General features: G+C 41.6%; 1 protein-coding gene across 5 annotated transcripts in view; it reads left to right on the top strand.

The window, feature by feature from the left end:
* Nucleotides 1-25,173, top strand: part of TTLL5 (tubulin tyrosine ligase like 5) — a 116,606-nt gene that overhangs the window by 194 nt on the left and 91,239 nt on the right. For 3 of the 5 annotated variants that reach the window (XR_008840556.1, XM_056491945.1, XM_056491947.1), the window contains exons 2-12: nucleotides 488-617; nucleotides 3,712-3,821; nucleotides 5,639-5,721; nucleotides 6,473-6,579; nucleotides 7,106-7,236; nucleotides 7,726-7,808; nucleotides 9,778-9,847; nucleotides 10,141-10,225; nucleotides 21,348-21,449; nucleotides 21,577-21,668; nucleotides 23,715-23,822. Coding sequence is in view for 4 of the 5 variants with exons in the window: in XM_056491945.1 (XP_056347920.1) it covers nucleotides 538-617; nucleotides 3,712-3,821; nucleotides 5,639-5,721; nucleotides 6,473-6,579; nucleotides 7,106-7,236; nucleotides 7,726-7,808; nucleotides 9,778-9,847; nucleotides 10,141-10,225; nucleotides 21,348-21,449; nucleotides 21,577-21,668; nucleotides 23,715-23,822 (1,051 nt within the window). In the remaining variant the exon portion in view is untranslated. Of the gene's footprint in view, nucleotides 1-167; nucleotides 263-487; nucleotides 618-3,711; nucleotides 3,822-5,638; nucleotides 5,722-6,472; nucleotides 6,580-7,105; nucleotides 7,237-7,725; nucleotides 7,809-9,777; nucleotides 9,848-10,140; nucleotides 10,226-21,347; nucleotides 21,450-21,576; nucleotides 21,669-23,714; nucleotides 23,823-25,173 lie in introns of those variants that run through there. The other 2 variants (XM_056491946.1, XM_056491948.1) reach the window with 1 other exon arrangement.

The following is a 25,173-nucleotide window of genomic DNA, read 5'->3' on the forward strand; positions in this document are numbered from 1 at the left end:
GGCGCGGGGACCCGCTGCCTTAGGCGCTCCCCTCCGCTCTTGCTTCTTCTGGGGCCGCAGGAGGTTGCCGTGCTTGGCCTGGCGCGGGGTAGGCCGGGCCGTAGCCGCCCCTCCGGGCCGGAGGGCGTCGGCGGAGGCGTTACGGTGCCCGGCTGTCCCCGGGCGGCGGGGCGGGCTTGGCGGGCGTTTCCCGTTGGGGCCGGGCCTGGCGTGGGTCTGCGGGCCGAGGCGAGGCAGGGCGGGGCAGGGACGCGCGTTACCGGTAGGCGCCCGGGGGGCTCTCACGGGCAGGGCGGAATCATCTGCTGCAAGGTGGTGCTTCTTTCTGCGCTCTCGTGGCTCGGAGGTGGTGCTTGACAGATCACAGATGTTTAACAGACTTGTTGATAGTCCTGCGAGAAATACGTACTGGCAGGAGGTGACAGTTACCTGATACCTCTAGCTGTCCTGCTCAGCTCTTTATTCCTGCTTTTAATCCTTGTTGCAGGTAACTGCTCTTGCAGCTAGGACTGGGCTGTATGAAAACTCCCAGAGGAAATGCCATCTGGGATGGCTAAAGATCTGGAGGAAACTGGCTCATCCTCGGAAGAGGAAGAAGATGCTATAGATGGACTGGAGTAAGTAGAAAAAAATCCTCTGAACTGTTTCTATGTCCCTGTGCTTTCTGGTGGATCTGTAGTAGTTTGAAAAGACAGATGCATTCCTTACCCTCCTACCTATGAAGTGGAAGATGGTTTGTTTGGGCCTCAAGCCTATGGACAGGCTACCTACCTCTGCAGCCTAAAGCACTACCACATTCATTGGGGCTGGATGTGCAGCTTTTATTTGACTGCTCTGAAGTCCATAGTTTCATGGATTTCTTTCTGTCATGTTCCTATCTATCCCTTTTTTTTTTTTTTTTGGCATGTGTGGGTTTTTGGGTTCTTTTTGTGTGTCTTTATTTTTTAGCTTTTATTGCTGCAGACATTAGAAATCTGCTGTACAGTAGATTGATATATGATGTTTTGTGTCCTTTTTATAAAACTATCTTTTGGTAACTCAACTACTAGACTTGATATTTCTTACTAGTAACAAGTCATAATGCTTGTTCCGTCTTTGTTTAGTAACTTCTTCTAGCTTTGCTTGTGAAGGAATTGCTCCCTTATTCTTTCCTGTAGCATATGACTTTTGTTTCACCTGGACCTACTTCATTGTGCCCTGTTTCTTCGGGTGCACACTGAGTGCCCAGTTGCAGACTACAGGGACTCAAGACATTTAAAGGAATGATGTTTCCTAGCAAGTGGTTGGCTTGGATTTGCTCAGTCCTCATGGATGAAAAGGTCCAGAACTAACTTCACCTGGAGTGTGACTGTAACAGGATGTCTGCATCAAGTGACCAGGGGTCATGCTAGGAATGACTGACTGTCACCTGGAGGATTGAGCCTTGCTGCAAATCCTCAGGACAGGCTTAGTATAAACTCCTGTCCTGTTGCCTCAGCTCATTTTCCACTTACATAAGGCTCTGGCCTGTAGTGTAAATTCTGAAAGCTTCTTGGGTCCCTTCCAGTCCGAATAGCTAATTTTACCCCAGATGTAGATTTTGGAAAAAAAAAAAAAAAAAAAAAAAAATTTTAGAGATAGCAGAAGCAGTTGGGAGTGCTGTGAAGTTAATTTGTCTGGGTGATAACCTTGTTAAGAGGACCAAGGCTACCCTTAAGAGCCCTTGTCCTAGCATCAGAAAGTTGCCTTTCTATCTCGGTTCCTTTGTTCTAAGTGTTGGAGGTGTTTTGTCTCATGTAGCTTCTCCAAACTTTTGGCAGACAATGATTTTCCATATTCTATAGACAAATGCTTTTGTGTATCACTGTCAGTCTTGTTACTGTAGACTATTGAATTTCTTCTTGTTACTATAGACTACTGTATTTCTTCTTGTTACTGTAGATATGTCTCTCCAACCCCTCAGTCTCTGTTTTCTGTTAACTTTTCCATGTTTTCCTTGTACAATGGTAATTAACAGCCTGAGTTTTATTTGCCTAGGGAGGTTGACAGGTTTTCTTTGTGTGATTCTAGAATTTGATATAATAGGTCTTAATTTTTTTTGGTGTGTCCTTAGTTCCTCTGAGGAGATGATATTTCCCAGTGTAGTCTTGTTTTTTTGTACAGAACTGATCACTGCATCTCAGAGCCTGTAGCTTAAGTGGTGCACTGGAAGGCATTGTTCCTGAATTCTGGCCTTGCATTCCACTGTATCTGACAGGAATTAAAAGGGAAGAATACACAGCTTTTACCATTGCATTGAGCCAAGTCTGTTCTAATCTCTCAAACTCTGCATTAGTGCTTTTTTTGGGCACTTCAGACTCCAGTATTACAGCCAGGCAGACTGCTCTGATCTGCAGTTCTAAAACTGGGGACTGGAACCTGCATTGCAAGGTCTCGTTGTGTGGATACCAGCAATTGTGGTTCATCATGAATTATAGATCTTGTTTTCAGGCTATAAGTTCAGAGAACTGTAGCTGTGAAAGCTCATGAGGCCTCTCCTAAATTATAACCACTAAAATAAATAGAGAGCTAAAGAGGATTAAACAAAACTCAGACTGGCAAGAGCAACTCGAAAACAGGGTGATCTGGAAGATTGCTTTTATGGCTGAGTACCAAGGGTGCTGTATTGCAGTTGTGTGACCAGGTTTGGGTAGTAGGAGGGCTACAGGGGTGGGTTCTGTGAGAAGTTGCTAGAAGCTTCCTCCATGTCTGACAGAACCAATGCTCCAGTATGAACCCACCACTGGTGAAGATGGAGCCCAGGAATGATGGTAGAAACATCACTGTGATAAAATATCTATGAAGAAAAAAAAAGTTACTGCATGGGGGTAATAGTGCTCAGAGAAGAGAAGAGTGAGTGTATGCGACAGGCAGAGCTCTACAGCCTCCAAGGTCAGAGGGCAAGGAGGTGCCTGGAGCACCAGAGATGGGATTCCCTGCAGCCTGTGGTGAAGACCATGGAGAGGTAGCTGTGCCCCTGCAGTCCATGAAAATCTGCAAGGATGCAGAGATCCACCTACAGCTTGTGGAGGAGCCTGCACGGAAGCAGGTGTATGCCCAAAAGAAGGTTGGGATCCCATGGAAAGCCTGTGCTGGAACTGGCTCCTCGGAGGTACCTCCAGACCCATGGAAAGAGGAGCCTACCCTGGAGCAGATTTGCTGACAGGACTTGTAACTGTGTGGGAGACCCAGGCTGCAGCCTTTTCTTTAAGTACTGCACCCTGTGTAAAGGGATGCATGCTGGAGCAGTTCATGAAGCCCACGGATTTTATTTACTTCTTATTATCCTGCTCTGATTTTGATTGGTAGTAAGTTCAATTAGTTTCCACAAGTCAAGTCTCTCTTGCCTGCCACTGTAGTTGGTGAGTGATCCCTCCCTGCCCATAAGTCATGAGTCTTGGTAAATTTGGAATGACGAGAGCAGCTTTGGTGGGTGCCTGGCATCTAGCCAGGAATCACCGCAGATGCCTAGCATGTGTGTATGTTGAGTCAGCACAGGCAGGACTTAAAAAAAGCACAAAAGCACAAAACTGTGTCTGAAATGCAAAGGATAAATTTCTTTTCTTTACCTTGCCTGTGTTCTGTCCTCAGGCGAGGTGGGTTACTATGTTGAATTCCTGTGTTGTTATTGTAACTAACTGCTTCATGTATGAGGTTCAGCAGTTGCTTATACTGACTTTCTTGTCATTTCAGGGATCATCCATGTATCAAGTGGACTGGCGGTGGCTGCAGGCGGGTTCCTGTCTTGGTGTTTCATGCTGAAGCCATTCTGACTAAGGATAGCTACCTCCGTCTGATTGGAGGTGGGTGCTACTACGTGCCAGCTTTGGGTTTGAAGGCATCAGGTAAAAGTCTCTTACCTGGTGTTCCCTTCACTTTGTGGTGGGAAGAGGACGTGGTAGGAAAGAAGTTAGAGTCCTTTCTAGTCTCTGACCCCTGAGACATTCAGAAATGCTTAATCCATTGGTGAATGCTTATAATGTCTTTGGATTATGATAAGTGTCTGTCCCTCCACTGGGCCCTGATATACTTTGAGCTGAAACTGTCTGCTTGCACATTGAACTTGGAGGATGTGCTAGAACTTAGAACCAAAATACAAGTTCACCATAACTAAGACCTTAAAATCAATCATTGGAATGAGTTTTGAGAGCATTTCACTGAGAAATAGAGCAGCCAGCCCCGCAGTTGAACAATAATAAACTGTAGTAACAAATCTCTGAGTCTACAGCCTTACAACCCTGAGAAGGCCATAAATAAAATGGCTTCTGGCAGCGCTTGAGTTGGGAGACCAAACCTGTCTATTGTCAAATAAGGGAGAGCCTCTAAAGAGGCTGGGTTGTTACAGACAGTCACTTTAGTTTTGAAAAGTTAGTACTTGTGGGTGTGTACAGCTGGGAGATTGTTCTGGATGTGCTGAGTTGAAAAAAAGCTAAAATCTACTCAGCTGCTTTTTGTGAAGGTGCTGACACTTCTTTCTTCTTTTGCTTTTTCTTTTCTTAGGTAATTGGTGCTTTTGTTTCTAATATCCTATCCAAGCAGAAATGCTTCTGGCTCATTGGGGTAAGGGGTGGAGAAGGTAATTTATATGTAGAAACTCCTGATCCTTTTCATGTGCGTTAAAAACATACTTGGATGGTGCCAGAAGCTGATGGTAATTGTAACTCACATTTTTACTGGAGCGTGGGTCTCGTCTACTTTTTCTCATATGGTTTAACAAGTTTACTGCTGAATAGTACAACTTGTTAAATTTCCTCTAGCTTTGTCTTGTTCCTGATTATGATACTTCTTACTTTTTTGGCTTACTTTTGTTGATAGAGCATATTTCCTGAATTTTAATCCAATCTTCACCCTTTTATTTTCAGTTTGAATCAATTTGTAAATTGCCTTTTCTAGGCAATTCTGTGTTCTTGCATTGGAGTTTTTTTCTCTGTTGTCTCTCAAACTCTTTTTTGGATTGCCACATCCTTTTATATTGCAACTGATCTCTAGTCTTGCTACTTGCTTTTGGTTTATCTTATACTTCCAGGACTGCTTACTGCTTTTGTTTTTATGACTTTCTACTTGCATAGTGAGTTTATAATTTTATTTCCTTGTACTGTTTACTTTATTTCTTACTGTATTTGTAGTTGTTTGTTGGAAGATTGATACAGGTGAATAATATGTAAATAAAAATTCAGTTCTTTATTTTGGGCTTTCAAGATCTGAAAAGTGATTACATAAGCTAACCATGTCAATGAGGAGCATTAGATATGATTACTTTTTGCTGGGAATACCAATATTGAATAGAGAAGAAAGCTGAAATCATGTTTGGAGTGTTACAAATCAGTCTATATAATGGAATGTTTTTGAAAAAATAATCTGGGTATCTGTTAAGCTATCCTGGGGTTTTTTTTATGTGATGGGGTTCTGTGATGCTACTATATTATAGCTAAGGATTGATGTGAGTCAGTTCAGTGATGCTGATGTTGGCATTTCCTATCTCCCTTTGCTGTTACGTGCTGCTACTGTCTGTGAACTAAGTGCAGCTGTAGCATTTGAGTCCTTTTGTTTGGTAGCATGAGTGGCCTTGGTTTATTCTTCCAGATGCAGACTAATTCCATGTCTCTCTGCCTCTTCACAGAGCGCTTCCACATGTCCTATAAGATTGTGAGAACAGACAGTCGGCTGGTTCGGAACATTCTGTCTGCCCATGGCTTCCATGAGGTGAGTGCAACAAACTGTGCTCTGATTTTGTGCTGGGCTGGGAGGGGATTATGTTTTTGTTTTTTTTTTTTTTTTAAACTCAGCAGTGTTAGAACCCGGAAGTTGCTGTGGCCTCCCCTTGAGGTTTTTGGTTTTGTCTTTTCATGTACTGTGCTAGTCAGGCTGAAAATATGTCATTTTGCTGTCTCAAAGGAGAACCCATTAGTGCTAAGCCTTCAGAAATAAGGAAAAAGGAATACTGAAGTTTGATTGTGCTTCTTCTCTTTCTGCCTTTAAAGCATCACACCCTTGGGAATATCTGAAGGATTTAATTTCTCAGCCTTTACAAGCTCTCAGAAGTATTGATGTAGTATTTCACACTTCTCTTCTAGTGCCTTCTTGCTCTAAAGAATGTCCTGTATGCAGCTAATGACAATTTGAGAGATGTATAGTGTTGATTTTTTTTCACAGTAACAGCACCTTAAGGAATTGATTTTAACAAGTTTCCTGAAGATATTTAAAATGCTTTGCAAACTGTGTTTAAACCATCTATGAAAATAAGTCTCACAACTTAGTTTAGAAAAATTTGACATGGTTTTTTTCCCAGCATGGGAATATTTTAGGGCAGCAGTTTGGCTGGAGTTTCCCTTATATTAGAGGTAATAGAGGAGGCTGTCTTAAACTAGAGTTGCTTTGGCCTTCTAGGTCTAGGGACAAAGTGGTGCTGCTTTTCATTAGTTTTGTGTGTGGTGTTTTTAATGTTACCTTTTAGGTTCACCCTAATAGCAGCGATTATAATCTCATGTGGACAGGATCACACTTGAAGCCCTGCTTGCTGCGTACCCTTACAGATGTTCAGAAAGTCAATCATTTCCCTAGGTAAGGCCTTGATACCATGTTTTGTTGAACATCTCTGTGATGATTTGCAAAAATCTGAACACAGATACCCCCCAAAAAATAGAGTACACATGGTGCTGTAAAATCCCAAGACTGGGCCAGTGCCATATGCTGTCTTCATTCTTAATGGCCTTTGGGGTTTCTGGGAAATGGTATGTAAATTAAAATGCTTGTCTGTAGCCCAAATACTGGATTTTTAATTTTATTTTCTTAATTTGATGATAAATTACTTATGACTTCGAGTTTTTAGAGAGATAGTCCTATGTCCCCAGCTAAAGTTTGTAACCACCATTATAACAGATTGCTGTGCTTCAGTCTGCTTTGGGAATTGCAGGAACTGCCACAAACGGTATTAATACAGCCATAAAGTAGAGGCAGTAAAGCTTGAGAGTAGTTGCAGGTTAAGGTTTAGACATCTGACAAAGCTACAGATACTTCAGTAGCTAGGGCAAAGGGTTGCTGTAATGTCAGGAAAAAAGCAGATACAGTCTCTTGTTTTGGGACCCAGGTCATATGAACTGACACGAAAGGACAGACTGTACAAGAATGTCTGTCGAATGCAGCTGGCCCATGGGTTCAAGACATTCCATATCTTACCTCAGACTTTCATCCTCCCAACAGAGTACCAGGACTTCTGCAGTAAGTGAATGGCTGGTGATGCCCAGACATAAAACAAAATAATGGGATGTGGGGGGAAGGGAATTATTTTTAATATCCTAGCCTTTTGATCATGCTGATGGTCAAGGCAGCAAAATTAGAGGAAGCTGTGTAAGTTTTCAAAAAGCTGATGTGAGCTTAAGATTCCGAAATGAAGGAGTTTTTATGTGCACAGTATTGTTGATGATCAGCTTCACAGTATCCCTGCCTAATGCCTGGGAGTACTGAAGTGAGAGGTGCCAAAAGCAGGCATAGGGCAGAAGAATAAATCTATTGGAGCAGCACGGGGGGCTCCAGGGAGGGACTGTTACAATTGCAGTAATTCAAAGGGATGAAATAGCACTATGAAGAAGCAGGTCTCCTTGTGGAGTTCTCTAAAGCCTTTACTGTAGGCAACGTTCTTGATTCTTGTTTCCCTGTTAATAAGCAAAATGGAAAATGTTGCAGACTTGTGCTGTTTTCTTCTAACAGATACCTATTCTAAGGACAGAGGCCCATGGATAGTGAAGCCTGTGGCCTCTTCCAGAGGTCGAGGTGTCTACCTGGTAAATAATGTAAGTGTTTACTAAAAGGACTGTTCTTCAGTAACACTGTGAAACTATGTCAGATTCCAGGCAAGAGGCATGGAGACATCTAACTGGTCATTGGCCTTACTCAATTTCATACATGCATTGGTGAGCAGTACAACAGCCCTGAGCAGCTTGGAAGACCTGCCTGGGCCTGTGCTGTGTAACAGAAAGCAGTTCTGTCTCTTTGTATGCTGTGCTCATCTTGCAATCTACCTTCAAGTCTTAGCTTATTAGGAGCAAGTTTATACTCCCTGAGACAGTTTGGGAAGCTGTGCTGATTCATGCCCTCTTTGTGGCTGACAGTAGGCTGACCTTGTGGAAATTTCCAGAGCTCTCCTTAGTTGGTTCCCTGTGTGACCTAAGCAGTCCTCAAACAGACCCCTTGTCTCCCACTTCCCCATGGAAAAGCCAGTTTAAATAAATCTTGATAGAATAGGAAGTGTATCAGTCTTAAAGCTGTGTTACCTAAAGCCAGTGTGTCCTTCCTGAGGTGTAATAGGGATAGTTTTTGAAATCAAAGTGCAGGTTTTAGTGTCTTTTGCTCTCTGTGGGCTTTGCAGGGAGTTAGGTTGTCATAGGTAACAATACATCTGAGCTGGAGCCAAACACATGAGGGGATTCCAATAAATATGCTTAGAAACAAAATGACTGTTGAGTCATTTTGTTTTCACTCATTCAAACCCCTTTAGCTTTCCCTGCACTGAAGGGGTCATGCTGCCTCATCTGTTCTCTACTTGGATCATTTCCCATAAAATAAGGGAGCAATTCGCCAAGTGTATGAGGTAAGTATTTCCAGAGCTACACTCAGTTTTTTTCTTTGCTTGAAGGGGAGGAATGAGCTCAGGCTCACATGGCAGTGGGCCATGACCTGGGGAAAATACCCTTCTGGGACCAATATCCCTTTGTGTATTTCTGTTCAAGATGCAGCTAGTTTGGCCCACAGGCCAGTCTTCTTCAGTGTGATGCCATTAAAAGAGTGTCTTTCAGAATCTCATCACAAAAGGTTTTGAAAGCAACAATAACCCCTCCAAAAATAACAAACCTTTGTATTTCCCTGATCCATATAGAACAGCGTGTCACCTTTGTGTGATATTCTGAGGGAAGTTGAGCTTGTGCTCTCATATTCTGTATAAGCATTTTATATGCTTAGGTTTTCTGCTCATGATGCTGGTGTTGTGGCTGAATAGATGCAGAATTGAAAAAAGACAGAATCCTGTGATTCTCTAGCCTCTTTGCAAACTGCAGGCAAGAAAGTGTTGTGCAAGAAACTGGTTACAAAAGAGCCTTGCATACAGCTAAAAGTCAAAGCTTTTTCAGCAGATCCCATAACTTTGCAGTGCGTATTTGTCATAGTTGGAGCTTTCTGTTCTTACCTACATGTGTAGCTTATTTTGGGTACAGGAGCTCCTGCTGTGAACTGAGAGTCAGTAGAAGGTAGGCAAAAAGGTTGGATACCAGCCTAGGATGTAGTTATAAAGATCACGAGTCATTTTCTTCACTTGTGACTTCCCCACCAAATGTAACTACATACTCCATCCTGGGTCTTCTAAACCCTTTCTCCATGTGTTTGGTTAAACCCTTGAGAAGCAAACAGAGTAACAGTTACTTCTTAGATGTGGGCGCTTTTTTCTCTGCCTATTTTACATCTTTGCCCTGTGGCTGTTAAATCTGTATGCTTCTCTGAGTATTTTACTAGAAAATTCAATGAGCAGGTGTTTTTGGCAATGTAATAATTCCTAAACTTTTCTTTAGGATCTAATTACCTTTAATGTGTTGTGATTGACAGTTATGTTTTTTTCATTTTGGTTTTATTTCTTCCTTCTCCAACCATACTTATTTGGTACAGAGTGGCTTTAGGATGGAAAGGCATGATAAAATGGTGGATTTGATCTAATTTCTTCTTATTCCTTACATCTTCTGTTTTTTCACTCTTAAATTCTCTGTTCTTCTGCAGCCAAACCAAATTGTAGTTGAAGACAACACCTTGGTGTCTCGTTACATCAGCAATCCCTTGCTCATAGATGGTGAGTGTGCTTAGGAATTGCTTTTCTCCTTTCCCCCAACCCTGCATCTGAGGATCTCTGCAACTTTTGCAGGAGTTCAGTTGAATAATTGAGTGGTCTAGCTTGGTCTAGCATCAGACATATGTAACTAGAGAATTCATTAAAACCTGGAAGCTTTTCAACTGGGATAGCTTCAGGCACCTGTGTCAGCAGCAGAGAATGGTTTATTGCTCTCAGAGTCTGTTGAAATTCCTCAACTGGTTTTGATGTCTGAAAGAACTTGCAGTCACTGACTCTTGGCAACTGTATTTCAGATTTCAAGTTCGACGTGCGACTCTATGTTCTGGTTACATCCTATGATCCACTTGTCGTCTATCTCTACGAGGAAGGATTGGCCAGGTATGGGAGAAGTCTTTGTTTTTCAGGGTTCCTGCACTTGGTGATCCAGACATTTCTTGGCTTGCCTCTCTCCTCCTGAAACAATAGTAAAATGAGGAAAGCGCAAGTTAGGGAATTCTGCTGAATTTAAATAGGTGATACTTCATCATGCTGTGTCCCATCAGGTTTCTTTGTACAGATTATATGGTCTTGAGTGAGGGATTTTATTGTTTTTATATGTAATTAATAAAGCAAGTTTTCAACTCTCAAGGGTTGAATGGCCAAACAGATCGTCATTGGCATGTTCATTCTCAAGGCTGAGTTCTTCTTGAAACTTGGGATTGTTGATACCTTTGTGCCTCTTCTCCATTTTCCAAGGGGAAGGGAATCCAAACTTTCTCAAATTTATCCTAAGAAAAATGTAGTTGGAGACCTGTTAATAAATGAGATCAGAGACTCATTCATTTCAATGACTCTTCTAAATTTTAGGTCAGCATTTGTATTTTCTTCAGTCTCTACTAAGTGTTTTCAGCTAAGTGTTTCACTGTTTTTTCCCTGCAAGATAACAATTTTCCTTTTCATGTAAGTCATTAAAGACTTCAAATTCCCTAGAATCAATACTCATCTACCAAAAATACCAGTTTTTCTTTGTCCCAGAAATTTAGCAAAATATTTTGTCTGTAGTAACTAATGGATTTGGAGCAATCACCCCTCTGAATTCCCAACAGATCAGAATTTTCACTGTAGTGATTGATGTTTGAGGAAAAAAACACCACATGACTGTCTTCAGCACAGTTTTAAGCAATGCTGTATCTTTCTTACAAGCACATCTGATGCATTCAGAATATCTCTAGGGTCCATACCTGACATGGCTCTGACTTGGGTAGCCACTGAATCCAAATTATCTTTATCCCAAGAAGATAATGAATCCCAAAGAATACATAAATAATGATCCCACAAGAAATATCTATTAAATCAATGAACACCCTTCAGGTGTGTTGTGATGTGCCTCTACCTGCAAAGATAATGTGAACACATTTTTTCTCTAAAAGGAGGCAGAAAGGGGAAGCTCGTCTTTGTAAGTGGAGAGCTTAATGACTATATTCACTTTAGAAAGGGAGCCTTAAACATGACAGTCATGCAAGACTTTTCTCTTGGGAACTGGCAGCTAAATTGTTAGCTGCTAATATTGCATGTTTTTGGAAAGTGAAGAGGGAAACAAGGTAGCATAGAATTCCAGCATGTTCTTAGAATGGGCACTACATAGCAGGCCTTCAAAGATAGGTATTGCACCATCATTGATATCTTAAAGGTGGTTCTGCTGATCTTGCAACAAAGGAGTTTACTTCTGGAAAAATTCATCTGTATAAACACAAGTGTTCTACTTCTGGGATAAGTGTGCATTTTTTACCAGTAGAGTAATATATTTTGCTTGAGGGTAAGTGTGTGGAAGTTGTGGAAGTACGTATCTAGGTATTCATTCAGAAACATCAGTCTCAACAGTTCTGGACTCTCAATCTTCCATGTCCATCTTCTCAATGCCCACCTGGTATCAATGCTTACAAATCACTTTTCAGTTTTCTGAAATCCTTAGCAGTTTTATGTGTGTTTAGATTCCATTTGTTTAAACTATAATCAAATCTGGTGCACATGGTGTTGACACACATGACAAGTGGAACATATATCTACAGGACATCACAGTATCACTAATTAAAGTTTTCCTTTCTTTCAAATTGCATTCCATCCTTCAGCTTTCTGTGAGAGACTAAATGTAGCACTAGGTATCTTAATGCTGCTTTGGGTATGGTCCACTCTACCAGTACAGCTATGGAAGAGGTGTTGAGGAAATACAAATAATGAGCTGTTATCTCTCTTCCAAGATAGCTCTGGGCTCTGGAGAGTGGCTCTGGTTATGTTACTAAACTTCAGCTCCCCACTGAGCAGTTTCAGCTGAAGTGTCAGCTGTGGCTAAAGACTTGAATCCTTTCACATGATAGCTGTAAGTTTATTGCAGACCTATCTTTAATTGCACTTAAGCTTTTCCCGTCTGCTGTGGCTATACAGCTGGTATGTTCATGCTGCAAGTGCTGGCAAGCTCTCCAGAAGACAGTGCTCAAGGTGAGCAGAGGCTGATAAAACTTTAGGTGGGCTGTTCTGTATGGCCTCCAGATGGCACTAGTGGTCTTTAGTTGTAGCAACTTGCATTTTTCTCCATACCCTGCATTTGCAGATTCAGTTGGTGAGAGGTAAAGAATCTGGAGTTAGTGAATTATGGCTTCCTATTTAGCTGTTTTGCCATTCATTATACAGTGTGAGTTTTGTGCTGAGAAGAGAGCATTGTATTGCTTCACATAGTGTAATGCTTTGGTTTAAAGCTGGAACAAAAGTTTAGCTTTGCAGAGGAAGGGAAATGTTTTAACCTTGGGGAGTAGAAGTTGTTTTTAATACTTTGCTTGAGGAAGAAAACCCCATGCTGCTTAAGGGTAGAAACACTTTCTAGCAGATAATTGGATGGTATGTCAGGGTCTGGAATAAAAGGTGTTATAGAAGCAATCTAAGGTGAAAAATACCATCAGAACAAGGCAATCTGGTTTTGGAACCTCAGCTAGTGCTGTGGTGCACTGTGGTGACTTCTATGTTTTGAATTTGCTTTCTGAAGGCAGATAGTCTCTGAAGTGTGGTAAGGATGACCTAGCTTGGTTGTTTTAATCTTTTTTTTTCCATTTTCTTAGTCTGTCTGAAAGGTCATGTTCCTCTCTGTTATGCTTTGCATATTCCAAGAGGAACCTGACTGTTAAGTAAACTTGGTGGCCTCTACAAGAAAAGGAGTGCTATGAGGAAAGGATAAGATGTAATGATCTTTACAAGGAACAGACTTGGTATAAAAAACATTTGTGATGTTTGACTAGATATTTCTAGGCCTTGTTTCTTCTGACAGTTAGGCTTGTCACGACATGATCTAGAGTGGAATTTGAGGCTTCAGACCTGAGGAGAAGTAAGAGATTGTGTATCCAACACTTTTGTACCTTCCATTTCACTTTCCAAGTTTCATCTGAAGGAGATAGGAAGGGTATGTACCCAGATGAGTGTAACAAAGCCTTCAGCTGTTGTGCTGGAAGTACTAAATAACCAGGCTTGCCCTGGCCAAAGTTCTCTCTTTTTTTTATTAATTTTTAAATTTTTTTTTTCCAGGAAGAGAATTACTTCAAAATGTTTGTGTTGGGGTTTTTTTTTGTTGTTGTTGTTTTTGTTTATTTGTTTGTTTGATTTTGTTTTGATTTTGGGGTATTTGTGTTTTGGTTTTTTTTTTTTTTATTTCCTGTTTATCCTCTAAAGGAATACCAAGTAGAACTTAGGAAGCACTGATGTTGAGTAGGTTCATTTTCTAGCTATTTCCATCCCACTCCATGTGGAATAAGCTGTATAAGGGGACAGAACCTCAAGTGAACAGAATCAACCATCAGACTTCTGGAGAGTTGTTAAGAGTGGTATCAGTGAACGTGCTCTGTTTTTATCTTTTGTTACAGTACAGCTTTTCTAGTCATGCCTCCCTTGAACTCTGTCAAAACTGCTTGCATGTTTTGTGCATGGTGGATGTCTAGAAGGAGCGCTGCTAATAGATTAATTTGGAGATACTCAGTGATCTGTTTGGAGGGAGTGGAGTGGGGTTGGGATTTTTTCCTTTTTCTTGAGACTTGAAACAAGACTGAAGCTGTGCATTAGATATAAAGCAGCGCTGGGTGACTTAAGATCCTCCTGTTGGATTGAGGAGTGTGTTGAACACTTTTCTAGTACATACTAAAAAAAAAGTAGACACAGTGTGCTGCCATACATCTGTTAAATTGGCAGATACTTAGTAACTTTGTACTGGAAAGGACAGTTATAATTAAATTGGTTGTCTGTGTTCACAGCTTGGAGAATTGTAGCTGAGACCTTTGCATTGAAGGTATAGTTTTGGAAAATTAGGTGGTTATGGCAAGCTTGGTCCAGGCTTGCCTGGGGGTATAACTCTGTTATCTGATCATGCATTAAAAATCTTGGTAGTTTTATTTATCTGAGATTTCCAAAACAGGCAATGTAATATATTTATTGACATATCTTTTATATCTTAGTTCGAATAAGAGGTATATTGTTAATAAACTACAATCCTAATTATAAACTTTAACACCCTTTTGAAGGTGACTCACCAAGTGCAGTTATATGGGAGTCCCAAGGCTTCATTTAGAGCCAACTGCTGAATTGGTGGATTATGCTGATTTTTGTAGGGGCATTCATGTAAGTAGAGAATAACAAGCCTGACTTGTGCCTGAAGTACAGCTGAAGAGAACATAGGGCTGGGAATAGCTTGTGCTGTTTGTGAGCCTTCCTTGTTTTACTAGTTCTCTCTCCTGTCTAACTTCCCCTCCTTCTGTGTGGGACAGAAAGGAGCCTGGTGGACCTCTCTAGCTTGGTGCCTATGGCATGATGAGGGCTTGACACACAGTGTGGGGAATTCATAGTGAAATGGCCTCTTCTTTTGGGGAGACTTCTCAATAGAGTACTTTTTCTCCTAAACCACCGTTAGATAGCCATGTTTCTGAACTTGAATAGCTGGGAGGGTCAGGAACTTGTCCTTCAGATTTACACTGAATTTGAAAAATACATTAGAGAAAAAGAAGAAGCAAAACTGAGCTGAAACCCATTTGTGCAAAAGGCCCAAGAAACAGCAGCTTGGGGAGACTTTCCAGTGGGACACAGGGGGTTGCTCTGGGGTTAGACTGCTGGGCTTTGTAGCACTGCCACTAGCTGCCATGCTGCCACCTGAGCTCACTCCACTCAGCCTTGTGACACTCTTCCTTCAGTAGCCTGGCTTCCTAATTGACACTGGCTCCTCTGGGATATTCACCATTTCTGTGCTGGATTCCTGTGGTTTCCAAAGAATTCAGGTATTTGCTTTGAGCCAAGGAATTCACATTAGCTCACAGGCTGTGCTTAGGCCAGAGCTGGCTGAGCCAGCTGCAGCAGCCCCATCCCACTTGCAGTAACCCCTGCCCAGCAGCCTCTCATTTATTTCTGCATGGACACCTGGGATCTGGCTGCAGCCACTTCAGTAGACATTGCTCCGTGCAGAAGCTGTGGAGCAGTGTTATTTCCTTGATGTACCTGCTGGGCTTCAGGCCAGTGGATAGACCATCAAGCCAGAAGGCTTTATGTTGCTTCCTTACTTTTTAATGAACATAATCGGATTCAGATCACTGAGGTGAGTAACTACTGAATCACTGAGGTGTATAACTATGTGACCCTACTGTTGTACTTAACAGACAGGCTACTAAGCAGTTGTTAAAGCTGGTCAGCTCAGTTGTTAAAGCTGCTGACAGTCTGTGCAATGAGAAACTAGAGAATGTGAGAAACAGAAAACGAGAGTTTCACGAAATCACAAATTAGCTGAGATTGGAAGGGATCTCGTCCAACCCCCTGTTCAATTGAGGCTATCTAGGTCAGATTGCCCAGGACCATGTCCAGATGGCTTTTGAATATCTCCAAGGAAGGAGACTCCACAACCTCTCTGGGCAACCTGTGCCAGTGCTTGGTTATCCTCACAGTGTTTTCTTGTACTCTGAAGGTTCAAAATCGTGCAATGCATAAATTGAAATGCATAAATTGAAAACATTCAAATCTGTTGTGAAAAGATTTTAAAAAATCTTTATTTTTCCCCCTGTTCCTGCAGACATCTGGTAAAACTGCTCCTGGATCTTGTTCTTTAACATAGAACTATTTGAGTAATTTTATTCAGCTTTGATTAGAGAAACTGCCATCATAGAGGTGTCACCAAAACTCCTTTTTATGTTTAGTAATTGCTTTACAAGCTTCAGCTCCTGTTCATACTCAATTGCTAACTGACACATCAGGTGGATGCTGTGAAACATATTAATGTTGGAGGTAGGGGGATTGTGATGGTCTTTAGAGTTCTGTTTTGAGCTGTAAGGGAACTATGTTCCCTAAACAAAGTGGCAGCTAACAGACTAACAGGGAAGCTAAAGTCTCATGCATGGGGAGGAACAAGGGAAAGTGACTCCAAGCATAAAACGTGAGGAACATGCTTGTAAAAGCATTACACTGACTATTTCCAGGACATTTATGCAGGAACTCTCTGTGCAGTCATGGAAAATGTGTATTTTTTTTTGTAGAACTCATTTGAGAGAAGAGGGATTAACTATTCTTTCCTTCTTCCCACTCCAGAGTCTTTTCCCTTCTCTTCTTCCTTTCCCAGGCTCTAAGTAGATGCCTCAACTAAGCATTCCAGAGCTGTCAAGTTTCATGCAAAACCACGTAACATCTTCTGTAAATATTTAATGATCCAGTTTACATGTTTTCTGAAATGGCTTGCAAACTTTACCTTGTGGTTAATGCATTTCCTGAAGTAGTTCTGGAGATAAGGCAAAGAGTGTTGTGCTATCCCTTGGGTACTCTCCTGCCTGGAACTGTGACAGTAAAAGGGTAGTTGTTTGGGTTGAGGTGATGTAGGGATGTGGGTAAAAGGCCAAAGTTTGGTGTGGTGGATTTGGGGATTTTTCAGTGTGAGCTCTGACATGTTTTGCAGACTCCTAGGTGAGCAGGGAAAAAACTTGCATGGCTCTTGAGAAGAAGGTGACCTATTGCTGGTGGAGCTTAAATGTGGTTGTTAGGCTTTAATGAAGTCTTACAAGAAAGGGAAGGAAGACTGGAATCTGTTGATATCTGAATATCGAAGGTGAAACTGAAGCATGACAGGGAGGCAGATGTCTCTAGATGTTATACTCAGTCTGAATGTTGAGAGTAGTTCTGGAGTCTGAAGGAATTAGTGGGGATTCTTGCCTTAAATTTCTTTTTGTGCTGCCCAGGCTACCTGCTGCTGCCAGTGCCACCCTTTTGCTTGCTTTTGATTGCTCCCTCTTCCTCTCTGGTCCAAGACGTAGTACAGCCCGAGGGAAGGGAAATGTGCTGTTGAGGAAGGTGAGCTGTGTGTAGCAGTGTGTAATTGCTGGTATAGAGAATGGGTTGTTGGCTTTGTCCAAGCTGGACTACAGCCCTGTGACTTGGCTGTGACCAGCTGAGACATGAGCAGGTGTGTCAGAACAGTGTAATGTGTGAGTATCACTGCTCTATTCTAAACTTTGAATTCAGAAATGAAAGGCATCTCCTCTGTCCTGCTGGGGAAAGAGAAGTTACAGTGAAAGGGAGAGAGGCTGCCAGAGCTGTTTCCAGTATGATTCTGCCTGGGAGGCTGTATTACAGGCAGCAGTTAGTGTGGAAACTGAACAATGCACAGTCAACCTCAGTTTAACCTTTCCTATTTCCAGCTGTAGTTTTGGGGTAGAAGCTCTCCTATAATATTTCTGCTTAGAGGCTTTTGGAATCTATTCTTTTGTATACCATATTAGAATGTGTCCTTAATTTTCTTAACTTAGCCCTTTCCTCAGACTTTAAAAGGACATGATTCATTAGAAGGGGAGGATTCTGAGAGAACAGGACTGCAGTAAGGCTAGATAAACAAGTTAATGAAAGTGAGTATCTTCAGTATTGCTTGCAGTTCATTTTCAACAGTGAATACAAGCAGTACATAACATCAGGACATGGGAAGGTGCTTCCTATATTCTTGCTGCTGTGGGCTGTGTTACCTCTGTGTAATACATATCTCAGAGATGACCCAGGTTGATGATGCCAGAGAGGACTACTCCTCTTGCATCTTCTACTCCTGCACTCTCTTAGTACATTGGCAGGTGAAAAAAAATTCAGTAATTCAACATTGGAAACTGGTGATTAGAACTTGTGTTATAGAGAAAGCAAATCTGTATTCAGGCCACAGAAGAGCTGATGTTCTTCTGAATGGTGGATACAGAACAGACATCCATTCCTTTCTTGGCTACCTGCAAAATATTTCATATTGTTAACAATTAGAAGAGCTGCTGGTTTAGATGAAGTGGGGACAGAAGAATGTACTGAAGTGGCAGAAAACCTTCCTGTCTGACTAATAGTGGAAAATTTTGCCTTTTCCTAGGTTGGTTTTTTTTTTTTTCCCCCACTTGACAAGTACTACAGGAAAATTCTATGTAAGAATTAAAAGCAGTGTGAGTCTAGTTGTTGAACCACTCAGCCCACACGCATTTTAACAGCAATGCCTGTTAAGTGTGTTGTGTCTCTGCATTGCAAGGCCTATGGAGTAGTTCAGAACTTGGACAGGAACAGATCATAGTGGGGGAAAATGAAGTTGCTTGAAGCAGAGTAAGAAGAGATTATGTTAGTAAGCAGAAGGTAGTGTTTAGATGAGTTTCCCTTGATAAAATATTTTTTTTTTGGCTGAAGGTGGGCCTCCACGTGTGAACAGTCCAGCCTCTGGTTTAGGAGTACTCTTAGATTCCTGTCTGATTGCAGGCTCCCACATAGCAGCATCCACGAGTAATGCTTTGGCTCAGAAACAGTCCTGTCCTGGCAGATGGTGATCTGGACTCACAAACTTGTGCCTTCATCACTCTTTGGCTGGATTATAGCAATGTGAGATACCTGGGCATGAAGCCTTTAGTGTTTAGAAAAATAGTTCATGCAGAATATTGCAGCATATGCTTGTGGTAAATTCTATTACTAGGAAAACACGAGGCTTGCCCTGTATTTTCTCTCCCTGCTTAGCATGTAGTTTTTGAATTGCTTTTAAGATCTTGGCCCTTATCTTTTAAGGAACATATATTCTATTCTTAGTAGTGGCCCAGAATGGAATTAGAAAAGAACGTTGCCCTTAAATGAAATCATCTTCTGAAAGATAGTAAGATTCCTCAAGAGTGTATTCTAATTCCAGGTTAACACCTAGAAAATTTTACAAGCATTGTTTTTTTATTTTTAATTATTACTGTAATTACCTTTTCCTGTGACCTTGGTTTCTCTAAAATAACGTTAAATTTCTGCTGAAGCAAGACATTCTGTAGCCTGATGAGCAGCAAGTTATTTACTACAGTGAAAGAAGGATACAGTAAAATATAGTCTGAAAAGCTGTGAAACTGTAGAGTACTGAAGGTAATTGTGACTGGTACTTCAGAGGTAGTAACACTTCCATCTCAAGGAAGCTCAAAATACAGAAGTGTAAGGAGTTGGATTGTTTGCTAGTATTGTACTTGTGATCTGTTACTATTCTGACATCCAGAGGCTATTGATAGAAGCTCTAGAAATAGCTTGCATTTTCCATTTGCAGGCTTGCACTTAGCATGAGACTGGACAAACCAGCTCTGGGTGAATGTATTAAGCATGGGATTGTATTATTTAAAGCTTGGGCTTTTTTGGTAGTAGATATGAGTAATTTAATTAGAGGTTTTTGGTGCATTGCTGAAGTTGCCCATAGGTCCTTCAAGATGATAGCATCCTAGTAAAAGAGAAAGCTTAGGTACTGGGAGCTCTGGAACACAGTGAAATATCTTTTGAATAGACAATCCCCATGGAAATGTAAAATTCTGAGCATGAAACTCAGACTACCTAATAATTAAGTATGGTCTCTGTAGAAGGAAGCTAATGAAAGCATTTAAAGTTACAGAAATACTGTTGTTTAGAGTATTGTCTGTGTCTGCCAGGGGTTCCTGTTCTCATATTTAAGGATGAAAAAATAAAAGCATAAGATGAAAAGCATGGTGAATCTGATTGCCCTCTGCTTGGAAGTACCAAAGGAGACTTGAAATGGCTCTCTGTACTCAGTATCTTCCAGGATCTGGCTGAAAGTGTATTCCAACAAATATTCTAGTATGCTGCCAGTAAATGATTGTTAAGATGAAGATGATGAAATCATAAATAAGAACAAAATATATGACAGGGCTTTTGTCACTATTTTCAAAACAGAAGTTCTAAATCCAGGAAACTTACAGTTAAACTGAAAAGAAATTAAAATACTTTAAGCTGTGGAAGTATGTGGAAAGCGGATCCAAACTTCCAAATGCTTTTGTTGCCAGCTGTTCTGACTTCATACATAGTTAAAGCTGAGAAAAATACAGTGCAAAATATTTTTCACTCTTTTAACTTTGCCACTTAAAATTAGTTATATCATGGAGGCTTCCACATGTGTGTTTAAGGATAAGTTTAAGCATTTTCATGGATTTGCTGATATAGTTCTTATGACAACAGGTATTTCTCAAAATGGCTACCAAGTGAGGGCAGTAGTAGCATTTTAACTGAGAAATAAGGTCTTTGTTTTTTTGGCAGTTCTTTCCAAGGGAAGGATTGTGGGGCTTTTTTGTGGTTGTTTTTTTTTTTGTTTTTGTGTGTGTAACTTGTTAGCAGTCTTTGTATAGTTCAGCTCCTTCTGAACTATGGGAAATAGTGGGGAAAGGATGAAGAGCGATGACTAGTAATGAAAAAAGTTGGAGATGTATTCTTTTTTGAACATTATTTTCATTGCATAACCAGATGATCCAGCTTTCTCTCCCTCTTCCATTTTTCCTGAATCCTGTCTCCTTTTTCCTGCATTGAGGCTTCCCCCATATCTATTCCCATTTTTATGCAGCTAACCCTGTTCTCCTTGGTATATACTTTTCCTCTTGCTGGGGTTTATTTGGATGGCCTGTGTTTGACTCTCCCCTTATCCTTTCTTACTTCTCTTACCTTTATTGAGACATTGGCATCTTAAGTTGTTGTGAAGTTGTTGTCAGAGTGAAAGTGTTTTTCTCTCGTTGGTTTTTTTTTTTCTTGTTTGGGGGTTTTTTGAACTGGAGCGTGCTTATTGTTACAAGCTGTGGTGATTATCAGTGTTTCATACTGGTCATTTTACCTACCAGATGCTCTGGATTCTGCCCTCAATTTTTTAAAATTTATTTTTCTCCAAAGTTGGAGGCCTAAAATATCTATTGAATCAGGATTACACGTAGTGTAAGAAAATTATTACATTTGGGCTAGATTACTATTGTAGGTCCTTTCCAACTGCAACTATTCTATTACATTGTATTCATATTCTATTACATTATTTTTTGCTTGATATGTCCTTTGAGGATAGACTATATTTTGCATTTGAAGTCTCATAACATGCATTCTCTCTCTGGGTGTTGCTGTTGAGTGGTCTGTGTGGTAGTCTGTGATTTGTAGTGACATGCTTGCTGTATCTAGCAAGAATGGCACTTGTTCAAGAAATACTGTGAATTTTTATTCCTCTTTACAGATTTGCAACAGTGAGGTATGACCAGGCATCCAAGAACATTAAAAACCAGTTCATGCATCTGACAAACTACAGTGTTAACAAGAAGAGTGGAGATTATGTCAGGTACTTGGCTAGCAAATGGAACTTGTTCTTTAGAGGTTGGGTCAATTTACCTAAATTGGTCTAATGCTGATCCATAGAGGTAGGCCAATAGAGGTAGTCTCAATCTCCTTCTTTTATTTGTTTTTAGCTGTGATGATCCTGAAGTAGAGGATTATGGAAACAAGTGGAGCATGAGTGCAATGCTGAGGTACTTAAAACAAGAGGGGAGAGACACCGCAGGTCAGTAAAAATCTTGTTCTTTCATTTCTTTGTTGGATCTTGATCATCTCACTAGTGTGAATTCTGAGAAGTCAGGGAAGAGCCCCAGTGAGTCCCATTTAGCACTAGAGCAGGGTGGAGGGAAGCATTGTTCCTTACTAGAGCTGCATATTTATTCCCTGTCCCCAGGGACAAGGTCTTACCCCTTCCTTTTTGAAACTAGTATTCTGAGACTTTCTCAGGTTGTGTTTCTTAATATTTTACCTACATTTCCCATTTCTTAAGGTCATTCCATTCCTTCTAAAAGCTTCCCTCCCTCTACTGCTCCCATGGCCCGTTCAGTCTGATGAGTGACCAACCTCTGGACAACTGTGCCAGTTTGAATGACTCTTGGATGTGGTGTCATCTTTCCATGGCTCAGGTTTTTGCTGAGTGTTTTCATTTAGTCTGTGTTTCATCTAAAATAGCTCCCTCTTCCATACCTTTGCCAGGTCTGCTGGGAGTAACTGCATCTGCAGAGCAGAATCCGGGTATATCCTTTAAGGGATAATTTACCTGTGATACTGAGACATCAGTAAAATTACTGACAGGAGCTATGGCCCATGTTTCAAATGTTGCCAAGGAGCACTTGAATATTGGAGAAAGGGGTTTGAATCTGGCTTTCAGATGGAAGTAGGCTTATTTTCCATCATGTGTGTGCATGGTTGTCCAGTCCCTTGCACCACATGTGTTCAGCAAGTTGTGAATGTAGTTATTAATATTGATACATCTCTATACCTCACCCCAATCTCAAATATAAAATATATACTCTTAATAATTAGGTAAACTACTGAGCAATGCAAGCAGATTTCTTTAACTATCCATTCCAAGACTTCTTGCACCTTTCTCTGATGCATCTGGTTCTGGTCATAAGAAGGCAGAACGCTGGCTGAAAAGTGCTGGCCTTGTCTGGGCTGGCAGGCTTTTTGTGCTCTGGGTTGTTTATGTGTGCTGGGATGTTTCCATGCTGTGTTGGTTTCACTTAGTTGTTTTCTGGTACAGAAGTTCACATCTGAATTTGCTTGCATGCTCTTTCTGTAGTTGTTCAGGTCCCTGCATGTCATCATCTGAGCATGAGAAATAGTAATTGTAGACCTAAAGTAAACTCTCTAGTCAAGTGGTTTCTAGAAGATACTCTTTGAAGCAGGGATTGCCAGATGTCTTATGTGGATTTGCTTGTGCTCCCTTTGAAGGGTGGGGAAGGCTGTCTTTTCATCCTTACTAACTTCTGAGACTATGACTCCAGTATTTGTTCATTTCTCCCTTCTCTCACTTCTCTATTGCTTGTCCTTGAAAACAAAACTAGTGTGGTGTTCTTTCTGTCGCATGACTCATCCCAAGTCCAGTGTAGAATCCAGGTCTGTCTAATGTGCATCTTTTCTTGCCTTTTGCTTCTTCTGTCTGCTTAGACTCTTGTTCCTGAGCTCTGTTCACAGGATCATGCAGGGGGTGGAGAGTGCTTTCTTACTGTAGGTTATCTGTAGGTCAGCAGGACCAGTCAGTCACAGTCATACAATTCTGAAAAGATTTATGAATTTGGTATGGGAACAGCTGCTTTAGAGGAAGGTGCAGTGTCACAGAACAGTTCTCTCATAAAAGTTCACAAGAAAAGATTTTATAGCTTGATGCTATGGCTTATTCTCTGAGGGCTTATCTCACTAAGCCACCCTTTTTAACTCTTGTTTAATACTTCCTAATACTCTTGAGTGGGCAGTGGTCAGACTCCAGCTGACTTGTGCTGATGTGTTTGCCATATGTTTCTGCTTACCTGCACTGTACATATTTATCACATTTATCATTCTCACCCATTTGTAAGTATTTTTGCACTAGGATACTTATGCATGTCTCTTTATACTTAGGCTTGCATGGATTTTCAAGCATCACTGCTTTGCTATCCATAGGTCTCATGTGCTTTGATTCACAAAGCTGTATCTCCATATGCATATTCTCATGCTGTTCTGGGTATTATGTGTTACCTCACAATCTGCTTTCTTTCTTCTTCCTCCTCCCCCACTCCCTTCCTTGCAGCACTGATGGCCAGCGTGGAGGACCTGATTATCAAGACTCTAGTTTCTGCTGAGCTGTCCATTGCCTCAGCTTGTAAAAGTTTTCTTTCGCATCGTGGGAGCTGCTTTGGTAAGATGCTGGGGCCATCTTTGATTGCCTGTTGAGTACTGTTTGGGACTTCCAGCTTTGTCATGCTACAGAGATATGAGCTGGACACTATGTTGGTGGTTTTAATTTATTTTTTTTTTTCCTCAGCATAAACATCGGTGAGGGCAGGGGGCATCGAATCTTGGTTCACCCTGTGCCCCTGATCAGAGTCTCGTGCAAGAAAATGAAAATAGGATGATGAAAAGGGGCTTGAAAGGGAACTTGGGGAAGTGCTGGAAAGTTGGTGATTTCCTAGTGCCCCTGTGGAGAACAGCTGTGGGTGATGAAGCACATTTTTAGCGCGTTTGCTGTTTTCTCCGGAGCTGTGTAGCAGTGCAGTTTTGCAGGGTGGTCGGTGCGGCAGTGCCCGGAGCGGCAGCAGGTGGATGGATGGATGGATGGATGGCGTGCGCTGCGGTGGGCGGATGGATGGATGGATGTTGTGCGCTGTGGAGGGTGGATGGGTGGATGGATGGTCTGTGCAGTTGCAGATGGGTGGATGGTGTGTGCTGTGGTGGGTGGATGGATGGATGGGTGGATGGTGTGTGCTGCTGGGGGCGCCGCACGGCGGTGGCCGAGGCTGCTCCTGGCAGCAGCTGTGCTCAGCTATGCGCTGGCAAGGGGACTGCGGAGCTTGCTGCCAGCACATGCTGGGACCGCCTCCAAAAAGCAGCGGCTGGTACCACAGTGTGCCTTCTCCCACTTTCCAGTGGCTGCTTCCCAACCTTCCCTAAAGAGGCCTCCTCCTGCTGCTAGCCGTCCTTGTGGATGTGTGCACCAAGATGAAGTCTCAGTCAGTGTTTGAACCTAAGCTTGGCTTAGGCTATCCCATGTTTAGATATTGGAACTTATATTTAAACTAGCTGTGACAGGGTCAAATCCATTTATGTGATCCTTGAGTTGCACTTATATATTGACAATTCTACAGCTTTCAATACTCCAGCATAAATGTATCTTTGGATATTTGGGGGTCAGGAATCAAGGAGTCATGACTGATGGGTTGTTATTTACCTCCCAAAATTAGCTGCCTCTCCCACCATAGTTTCTCCTGACTGACTCTGCCTTTGTTAGAAATTGAAGGACCTGCTTCTACATGGGGATTTATGAGTTAGATAATAGTCTCAGTGAAATGGCACTTTATTGGCTAGTTGAAAAAAAGCCACATCAAAACCACTCTAGCTGCCTCTTTTTTTGGCTTCTCCCTTTTCCTTCCTCAGTTGTGTTTCTGGAGTTGTGTATATGGAAACTAATGTTCTTTCTGCTGGGCCTGGCTCTGAGGTTATCCCACTTCCTGCTGCCTCCCCAGGGCTGCACTAACCACCCTCTCAGATGC

Source organism: Oenanthe melanoleuca, chromosome 5 (genome assembly GCF_029582105.1).
Source record: "Oenanthe melanoleuca isolate GR-GAL-2019-014 chromosome 5, OMel1.0, whole genome shotgun sequence".
In the NCBI taxonomy this organism is placed as follows: Eukaryota; Metazoa; Chordata; class Aves; order Passeriformes; family Muscicapidae; genus Oenanthe; species Oenanthe melanoleuca.